The sequence below is a fragment of the Vombatus ursinus genome, unplaced genomic scaffold, assembly GCF_900497805.2.
Source record: "Vombatus ursinus unplaced genomic scaffold, bare-nosed wombat genome assembly UNPS02014778.1, whole genome shotgun sequence".
In the NCBI taxonomy this organism is placed as follows: Eukaryota; Metazoa; Chordata; class Mammalia; order Diprotodontia; family Vombatidae; genus Vombatus; species Vombatus ursinus.
In genome coordinates this window covers 36,372,562-36,383,192 of record NW_020954556.1, presented here as the reverse complement: position 1 = coordinate 36,383,192, position 10,631 = coordinate 36,372,562, and the positions used below count along the sequence as shown (strand labels likewise).

Here is a 10,631-nt window from a genome sequence, read left to right as displayed (position 1 = left end):
CAATTTGAGATCCGGAATGGCTAGGCCACCTTCCCCTGCATTTCTTTTCATTAGTTCCCTTGATATTCTGGACCTTTTGTTATTCCAAATGTATCTTGTTATTATTTTTTCTAACTCTATAAAATAATTTTCTGGTAGTTTGATTGGTATGGCACTGAATAAGTAAATTAGCTCAGGTAGAATTGTCATTTTTTTATATTAGCTCGGCCTACCCATGAGCAACTGATGTTTTCCCAGTTATTTAGATCTGACTTTATTTGTGTGAAAAGTGTTTTGTAATTGTGTTCATATAATTCCTGAGTTTGTTTCGGTAGGTAGACTCCTGAATATTTTATAATGTCTACAGTAATTTTAAATGGAATTTATCTTTCTGTCTCTTGCTGTTGGGCTTTGTTGGTAATATATAGAAATCCTGTTATGTGGGTTTATTTTATAGCCTACAATTTTGCTAAAGTTGTTTATTATTTCAAGTAGTTTTTTACTTGATTCTCTAAGTATATTATCATATCATTGGCAAAGAGTGATAGCTTTGTTTCTTCTTTGCCTATTCTAATACCTTCAATTTCTTTTTCTTCTCCTATTGCTAAAGCTAACATTTCCAGTACGATACCAAACAACAGTGGTGATAATGGACATTCTTGTTTCACCCCTGATCTTACTGGAAATTCTTCTAGCTTGTCCCTGTTACATATGATGCTTGCTGAAGGTTTTAGGTAGATGCTATTTATTATTTTAAGGAAGACTCCATTTATTCCTATGCTCTCTAGTGTTTTTAATAGGAATGCGTGTTGTATTTTGTCAAAAGCTTTTTCTGCATCTATTGAGATGATCATGTGATTTATGTTAGTTTTGTTGTTGATATGATTAATTATAGTTTTCCTAATATTGAAACAGCCCTGCATTCTTGGCATAAATCCTACCTGGTTATAGGTGCATTATTCTTGTGATATGTTGCTGTAATCTGTTTGCTAATATTTTATTTAAAATTTTTGCATCTATATTCATTAGGGAAATTGGTCCATAATTTTCCTTCTCTGTTTTTACTCTTCCTGGTTTAGGTATCAGCACCATATTTGTAGCATAAAAATGGTCAAAGGTTATGAATAGGCAGTTCTCAGATGAAGAAATTAAAGCCATCTAGAGTCATATGAAAAAATGCTCTAAATCACTATTGATTAGAGAAATGCAAATCAAAACAACTCTGAGGTACCACATCACACCTATCAGATTGGCCAACGTGACAGAACAGGAAAATGATAAATGTTGGAGAAGGTGTGGGAAAATTGGAACACTAATGCATTGTTGGTGGAGTTGTGAAATGATCCAACCATTTTGGAGAGCAATTTGGAACTATGCCCACTTCTAGGGCTATATCCCAGAGAGATCATACAAATGGGAAAAGGACCCACATGTACAAAAATATTTATAGCAGTTCTTTTTGTGGTGGCCAAGAATTGGAAATTGAGGGGATGCCCAACAATTGGGGAATGGCTGAACAAGTTGTGGTATATGAATGTAATGGAATACTATTGTGTTATAAGAAATGATGAGTAGGCTGATTTCAGAAAAACCTGGAAAGACTTGTGTGGTCTGTTACTGAGTGAAGTGAGCAGAACCAGGAGAATGTTGCACACAGTAAACAGCCACATTGTGCGATGACTAATATTGATAGACTTAACCCTTCTCAGCAATACAAGGATCTAAGCCATCTCCAAAGGCCTCATGATGGAAAATGCTATCCACATCCAAAGAAAGAACTATGGAGTTTGAATGCAGATTGAAGCAAACTATTTGCTACTTTTTTACTTCTGTTGTGTTGTTTCCTCTTTCTGGTGGTTCCTCATATTGGTTCTAATTATTACTTACAACATCACTAATGTGAAAATATGTTTAATAGGAATGCATATGTATAGCCTATATCAGATTGTGCACCATCTTGGGGAGGGAGGTGGTTAGGGGGAGGGAGGTGGTTAGGGAGAGGGAGAAAAATTTGGAACTCAAAAGCTTATGGAAGTGATTGCTGATATCAAAATAAATTAATTTAAAAAAAAAGATCTAGCCAATAGCTTATAGATGCTCAGATTCCTTAAGAGTCTGGTTAATGTAGCAGATCTTTAATAAACCTTGTCTTTGGCTGAAAGGCTTGGGTCAAATTCTTTGGGGCAGGACCTGTGTGTTGTGATCTCCAGGTTCCAGCACCCCTAAGCCCCTAGACCTCATCAACAGTATATTAGTGTGCCTGTTTTTCCACAACCATTTTAACATAGATTGTTATCCTATTTGTTATTTTTGCCAATACTGTGCTTTTCTTTCTTTCTTTTGTTTTTAGTGAGGCAATCAGGTTTAAGTGACTTGCCCAAGGTCACACAGCTAGTACATGTCAAGTGTTTGGTCTGAGGCCGGATTTGAACTCAGGTCCTCTTGACTTCAGGGCTGGTGCTCTATCCACTGCGCCACCTAGCTGCCCTTACCGTGCTTTTCTTAATGTAACCTTAGATAGCATGGAATGTATTGGCAGCTACATTTCACCATTGGCTCTTTGAGCTTGTAGTTCACCAACACTACCGGGTCTTTTTTAATACAAATGGCTATGTAGCTATGTATTTCTTCTTGAAAGCAAGTACTATTTTTACCTTTCTTTGTATCCCAATGCTTATTATGTTGCTTTCTATGTAATAATGTATTTTAAAAATGCTTGTTGATTGATTTTGTACCTAGGAAGTTGATTTTTTTAACCTAAGTATAAGTCTTTACTATTTATCATTAGTTTCCTTTTATTTAGATTAGAACCAATATTCTAGACTATCAATATCTTTTAGAATCTTGACTGTGATTCAGTGTGTTTATTATCCCTTACAGCTTTACTTTATTTGCAAATTAGATAAGCATAAGTTTTTGGGAAGAATAAAGGCCAACTCACTGAGAAATTTTTTTTTTAGGCAATTGGGGTTAAGTGACTTGTCCAAGGTCACACAGCTAGTATGAGAAAAATTTTAAACAGCAAAGGGCCAAATACAGATAGATCCCAAGGGCACACCATAGACTTCCTTCCCATATTAAACCAGTAACTAATGAAACTGTTGAGTCATCATCTAATTCCTATTTTTCCATTTTTTCTTATAATCATAAGAGAAATCATCAAATGCTTTTCTAAAATCTAAGTAAACTTACCAACAGCATTTACCAATTCTCTCATTTTAGTGTCCCTGCTAAAAAGGAAATGAAATTAGTATGACCTGAACTGCCCTTGATGAATCCATGCAGGCTCTCTGTGATCACTTTTTCTAGTTGTTTAGTAACAGTTCCTTTAATAATGGGTTCTAGAACTTTGCAGGAATCAGTCAAGCTCACTGGCCTATAGATTGAACACTCCTATCTTTTTTTTTTTTTAAACCAGGGACTTTGCACTTTGTCCAGTGGCATCTCTCCTGTTCTTCATTCACAATTCTACATGAGAGTGACTCAGTAGTCACATCTGATAGTTAACTTAGATGTCGTTTGTCTGGGCCTTGGGACTTGAATTCATCCAGGGAATGCTTTTTTACTGTCTTCCTACTCGTTTTTGGTTTCAACTACCCATTAGCCACTTTTGCTTTGTCCTTTCTGATCCAAAGTACATTTATTCTATTGGCAGAGGAAACTGAAGTGACAAAGGGGTTGAACTGCTTTGCTTTCTTTCCATTGTCTCATGCTTCCTGATGTAACCTGAGTACTTCAGGGACATGGAGATGTATGACAAGAGTTGAATTTCCAAGGGCTAGAACAGAAACTCTGGGATTGTGATCAAGAGACAGAGTATTATGAATGGGGAGAAGATGAATAGTTAGGTGTGAGATTCAGTTTCATTTTGCCAAGGAGTAGGAGCATCCACTAGGCAGCAGTGGAGGAATACACAGGCGGTTTAGGTTTGCCAGAACAGCATGCATGAGGGCTACCAGCAAAATGACAGTGGAAAGGAGGGAGAGGGGGAAGGGGAGGAAAAAGGAGAGGGAAGAAGGAAGAAGAGAGGAAAGGGGAAAGGAGAGTGGAGAGAAAAGAGGAAAAGGAGAGAAGAAAGCGGGGAGAGGTAGAAAGGCAGAAGAAAGAGGGGGAGGGTGGGGGTGAGAGAGAGGGGGGCTATAAAAAGCATTTTGATCAAGGAGAACTACTTGGTTGTGGCAAACAAACAACTGATTTTATACAAACCACTGCAAAGTTCTTCCAGTTCCCTACTTCCAGTGCCTACTGATTTATTAATTGCCATGTTATTGCACTGCTCAAGAAACTTCCATGGCTCCCCATTGGCCTCTAGGGTGAAATGCAAACTCCTTTTTTTGGAGGTCTATTTAAAGACCTTCACAAGCTAACTCCTGCCTTTCTTTTAGACTGATTTCACTGATTCTACTTGACTATACTTGAGAACAGTACTCAAAATTAGGCCTTGGTTTTACTGTACCACCTCTGCTCCACAACTGCTAGTCTCACCTGCTCTAGAAAATGCCTTTGTTTTTTACATACTTCTTTCCCTATATGTTGTTTTCCCTATTAGAACATAAGCTCCTTTAGGGGAGTGACTGTCAAATTTTGCAGTGGTATACTCACCTTTTAGCATAGTGCCTGACTTATAGGTGATGAGGAAATGCTTGATTAAGAGCCTATATGTCAGTCCCTGCCTTCAAGGAGCCTCTGTTTTCAGAAGCAAATCCTCAGTCCTTCCATCATCCTTGCTAGAATCCTTTCAGCTAACTATTCTAGAGAACTGCTATAATGGACAGTGTAGACACTTAAATGTTTTTTTTTTGAATTGGGTGGTCAACTCAGAAATTGTTCCTCATCTCACTTTAGTAGCACCTTTGCAAGCTTGCAGACTCATTTGATAACTCCTTGATATACACTCAACTTTTCTCCTTCAACCTACCTACTTTTCCAATCATATCTATGTCCTTGACATTTTATACTTTTTACCCAAAAGTTATCTGTAATATGGTGGACCTACTTTGATCAAAAATGCTTTTCTGATTTCCCTTTGGGTAACCTGCAGTTGTGATACTTTGTAGTTCAAGTTGTTTCAATGAGTTAAAACCATCGATTAATTTCTCCTGTTATCCACTCATAGGGAGAAAATGTGATTCATTGTCTCCAGCATATGTCAGTCCATTGGCATTTGGGTAAAGATCTCATAATGAATATCAAGTTAAATTAATAATCATATATAGTCTTAAAACTATTTTCCTCTGGCCCCTTAAAGTAGCAGGAGTTGCACAGGTCTGAGGGTCATTTTATATTTTCTCTCTTCACTTGTTAGCATAGCCAGAGGATTTATTATTTGGCTGTACTCAGATAGGAATGAGTGTCTCCCTCCGTACTTAGAATGGTCCTCTGATAGCAGTTATTACCTGTTTCCGGTACCATACTTAAAGCCCTTCCATCTTTTAAAACCAGCTCTAGTTTGTACACTACTGGCATAGTCACTGAGAACCTAGTTTTGGTTATTTTAATTATTCTTTAAAGTCAGAAAGTACTAAATGAAAGCAAGTGAGAAAAGAGAAGACTTGACTCCATGTTGAACAAAGACCTGAACTAGCAAAGTGACCTTATTGCAGTATCAGCTAGAAATTGTTTATGAAGCAAAACATACTGGGAACCATTCTTCTCTGTTCCTTGATATGCTGCCAAATCCCAAAGAATATTTTAATTATTGTACATATTTTTCTTATTGATAGAGTAATTCACACAGACAGCAATAAGTGTATGTAGGCTTTGCAAAATTAGAATAATAGAGCAATCTGACTGTCTCTGCTTGTTAGCAAGTAAAATCTGTTTGGCTTGTGATGGATCTTGGTCTGCTTTCCTGTCACAAAAAAGGTTATATTTTGTATTACAATAATAAATATGCTGAGATATACAAAGGTATTTTACATGTAGAAAATCAAGACACAAGCAAGAAAAGGAAGCACAATTGTACGTGATGGTGGTGTCTGTCTAATTCAGGAGTGCTCTCTGGACAGCATTCTTATAGTAAACTTCTTAGAATATTCTTAATTTACATGGCATATAGTAAAAATTATGTATTAAATAAAATAAGCATATAGGACATTTAACCAATTTCTTTCTCTCCACTACCAGTTAAACTGCCTTTATTTAGGATGCCTACTTCTGGAAAGATATAAAGTAGATTGGTGAGACTGAGTATAGTACAAAAAAAGAGTAACTATAAAATAAAATAAGGATAGCAACAGGACAGAGGCTACCTAAAGGTGATAGATGCTGCCTGTTTCCTGTGATGAGGTGACCACCATATTTGGGCAATGGATTTGGATTAAGTTTCTATCAAGTCAACAAGCTCATGGCACATAAAGAAGTAAATTTTCTGGCTTTCATAAAGTTACGAAGAAAAATAATAGTTAATAAAAATAAGAATAAGAAGGCATAAATTTTCATGTGTTGATGCTATGAACCCATGAAAGAAAAGATTCTCTTAAGAGTTTAGAAGAAAAAGGAAATAATTTATGCTGAATACAGAATTATTTTCCCTTTCTTGCTAGTGCCAATTTCCAATGGATGTTTTGACTACTCTAGATACAGCCTTTGTTTTTCATTTCAGCTATTGTAGTTCCCTGTGACAAAAGGACAAATGGAAAACTTATCTAAAATATCTTCAGTTTTAGAATGAGGAAATATAAGAATTCTTATATTAAGATAGGCATCATTAAATAAGGTCAAGAAAGATGAGAATGTGCTTTCGTAAAATAAACTATATTCTACCATAAATAGGTTATAGAAAGTTTCATTTTTAGTAAACCCTGTTTACTTCCAAGGAAAAATAGAAAATATCATGGTATTTAAGAGTCTCAAGGAACCTTACCAGCCATCTGATTCAGCTGATACCCAAAGGAATTATATCTGACAAGTGTCAGTCATCCACAGCTTCTGCTTAAGGACTTTCAAGGAGGGGAAACTCACCACCTCTAAAAGCAATCCTTTCCAGTTTTGGACAGCTCTAATTGTTAGAAGTTTTCCTAACAGCAAGCCCAAATTTGTCTCTTTGTAACTTCCATCCATTGCTGCTGGTTATTCCCTTTAAGGACAAACAAAACAGTCTTTCCTCACATGACAAGCCTTCAAAAACTTGAATGATCACATCTTTCTTGAGTCTATATTTTTTCCCCCAGGCTAAACATGCCCAGTTTCTTCAACTACTTTTTTTGTTTGTCAAGAACTTTTGTAAAGGCTCTTCCTGATTGTTCTCCTTGGGACACTCTCCACTTTATCCATGTCCTTCTTAAATTGTGAACTGAAAACAATACTACAGTTGAGGCCTGACAAAGGTAGAGTACATTGGGATTATTACCTGTCTGTTCCTGGAGGGTATACCCCTCCAAAAGCAGCCCAAGATTTGGCTGCTGTATCACACTGTTGACTTATACTGAGGTTGTAGTCTACTAAACCCTCAGATCTTTCAGAAGAATTCAGAACCTTCAGAACAATTGCTGTCTATCTATATAATAAGATGTCCCCATCTTAAAGTTGTAAAGTTAACATTTTGTACCTAAGTACAAGACTTTATATATATCCCCACTGAATTTCATGTTTGTGACTTCTGCAAATTTGATGAACATATCATTTGTCTATAAGTTATTAATAAAAATATTAATGAGCAGTGAGGCAAGTACACATCACCAGAGTACTCAAGTGGAGATCTCCTGCCATGTTGACACAGAACCATTAGAAACTACTCTTTGAATCTGGAAATCCAACCACCTGATTGTATCATTATATAATCCCTATCCCTTTATCTTCAAAAAGAATAGTATGATTTATACCCCAAATTTTGCCAAAGTCTAGGTGAACTACTACTATAGCATTGCCTTTAACTGCAATTTTAGATGTTAATACAGACATTTTTAAAAAAATCTTAGTTTGGCTAGGAAAACCTTGATATCCAATGAATTACTATGTAGTACAGAGTCTTAGCTTTTTTAATTGTGGGTCAAACTTTTGTAAAGCTTTTATTTTTCCTAAATTCTAATTCCTATATACAATCTGTATCCCCCATCTTAAAATGAACATATAAAAGTTTTATATTTTGATGTTTTTCTTGAGATGGATAGTTTTACATGATTTGTTTGCATATTTCTCGAAATAAGCTAGAAAAAGGATTGTCAGATTATGTATGACATTCTATTCAAAATATTACATCATCTTTGGGTGCTTTAGCAAACTACTCCAGTGTCTATTGGCAATCTTTTAATTTTCTTATATCTTATACCTAGGACAGTATACAAAACATATGTAAAATGATAAAGATGGCATTGGAAAGGACCTCAGAAATCAGTGTCCAACCATCTCTTTTTACAGGTGAGGAAAATGAAGCCTGGAGAGGCTGAGGGGTTTATCAGGGTGATACATGAAGTACCAGACCTGGGATCCAAAGCCAGATTGTTTCACCTCTGATTCATTTTTCTTTTCACTGAAGATTAGAGAGACTTAAAAAATGGTCCAAATCTTACTTGATGTGTAAAAAACTATTTCTGGATATAAATTTATAAAACTTTGGATGTGTATTAATATAGGCTATTAAGGTGCTATTCTAAAATAGCTGTTTCAATATATAAGTATAAACTACCTTTTTTAAAGCAACTTCATTTCTAAAAGCTTATATCTAGGGCAAGAGTTCTGGAGTCTGTGAACTTGTTTATAAAAAATTTTGATAACTACTTCAATGTAATTGATTCCCTTTGTAATCCTATATATTTTATTCTATGCATCTGAAAACCTTATTCTGAGAAGGGATCAACAGTATACCAGAATGACAAAGGAGTCTGAGATAAAAAAAAAAAGGTTAAGAACCCATGCTCTAAGGTATCCAACATGTCAATAAACTGGCCACTGCTACTCTTCACTACAGCTATCCCTTCCACATTGGGACTTTTCCCATCTTGGTTTCTATATACTGTGGGTTGGCCTAAGAAATTAAATGGGAATTTTGGGGGGAGTTTTGCGGGAGATGCAGATGACACGTGGAGGTCAGTAGACAACACAGAAAAAATCTGGAAACTCAGAAATGCACAAAACATATGTATAGTTTTGTATAGTATCAACATATTTTATCTTTTAATACCATAATACCACTTCTTCTCTGGTACGAAGGGAAGGGGGGAGGGCCAAAAAAGTTTATGCAGATTTTCCAGACCACAGAGGCACTCTGCCACTAACCCCCATGCTGTGGAAGGGATAACTGTATTTTATATATGTATATACACACATATAAACGACTGAGTAGAAGTAAAGGGAAGGTGGATTACTCTTTTTATAAAATTTGGCTTCAGTCTTTACAGATTCATTTGGAAGCAGCTATTGGTCTAAGCAGGCCTGCACTGAATTGGCTATGTGGTAATAAAGAGCAGGGAGACTGACACCTGGTTCTGTCAGATAAAAGATTTGTCTTTTTTAGGAGACCCATTAGAACTGTAAATGGAAATTTCTGTTTATATGATTCATTACAACTCTTCTGTGTAAAAGTGTTTCAAGGATCATAGATCTTGAGATGGGACTCCAGAGACCATCTAGTCCAACCTCCTTCATTTTATAGACGAGGAGACTGAGGCCCAGAAAGGTAAAGCGCCTTGCCCAATGTTACACGAGAACTGCATCAGAAGAGGGATTTGAACCGAGGTCCTCTGACTGTAGGACTATTTTTTCCACTAATACCATAATGATTCTTTCTGTGGCAGTTTTAAGTATGTCTGAGAGTATAAAAATTTCACTCTTCTATTTTCAAAGATAACTGTGAACAAAAAAAGGTAATGATATAGGCTGCTGCCAAAATTAAATATTAACTAGAAAAGTCAAACTAATTTTAACACAAATTATTAGGATTATATTTATGTTATATGCAAATCTGAACAACAGAAGACGTTCTAGAATTTTTGAAATCTTGATCAGTGTATAAATAACATCTCTGATTATTTTTTCACATTATCACTGGGAAGAAGAACTGGATGACTGTGGAACAGAGTCTCCCATTACAATACTGCTTCTGTCACTTAGAGTTTTGATAACATTTGTAGCTGGAGCCTGAAGCACTTTTCGAGAAAGCCTCATTCTCCCATCAGCAGGGTCACGTCCAAAGTATTTCACCTGTTATGGATAATGACAGAGATTTACTCTTAAATTAAAAAACATATTTTCAAATCAAACAAGTTAAAATTTAAGATGCCTTAGATAAACATGACATTCTAGAGATAGTGACTTAGGTGTTCTATAAATGAGTAATTCAATTTTATTATCTTCTATTTCTAGATTAGAACTTTTCCTTATTCTTGTCTCCTCTACTAAAGATGTAGAAAAGAAAACTTCTTACTTGTTCCTGTCAAATGGTTCAACATCAGAAACAGAGATTATTTTTATGAATGGAAATGACACTAAGTTAGATGCATTCTTGGTAAATCTCCTTTGGGAATATACCCTGGGGACCATAGGGCTTTTTCATCTGGCTTGAAGATGAAATCACCAATTTGTGTTTTCTGTGAACAACTTGAGAAGAGGGATTGTCTAGCTTTTCTGTTTTTTTTTTGGGCGAGGCAATAGGGATTAAGTGACTTGCCCAGGGTCACACAGCTAGTGAGTATTATATGTCTGAGTCCAAATTT

At 35.9% G+C, this 10,631-nt stretch overlaps 1 protein-coding gene across 2 annotated transcripts in view; it reads right to left on the bottom strand.

The window, feature by feature from the left end:
* Positions 1–8,751: 8,751 nt before the first annotated feature.
* PNPT1 (polyribonucleotide nucleotidyltransferase 1) overlaps positions 8,752–10,631 on the bottom strand; it is a 46,949-nt gene continuing 45,069 nt past the window's right edge. The window contains exon 28 of one of the 2 annotated variants that reach the window (XM_027865573.1): positions 8,752–10,119. In XM_027865573.1, the coding sequence (XP_027721374.1) occupies positions 9,961–10,119 (159 nt within the window). In that variant the 3' untranslated portion in view covers positions 8,752–9,960. The remainder of the gene's footprint in view (positions 10,120–10,631) is intronic. The other variant, XM_027865574.1, reaches the window with a different exon arrangement.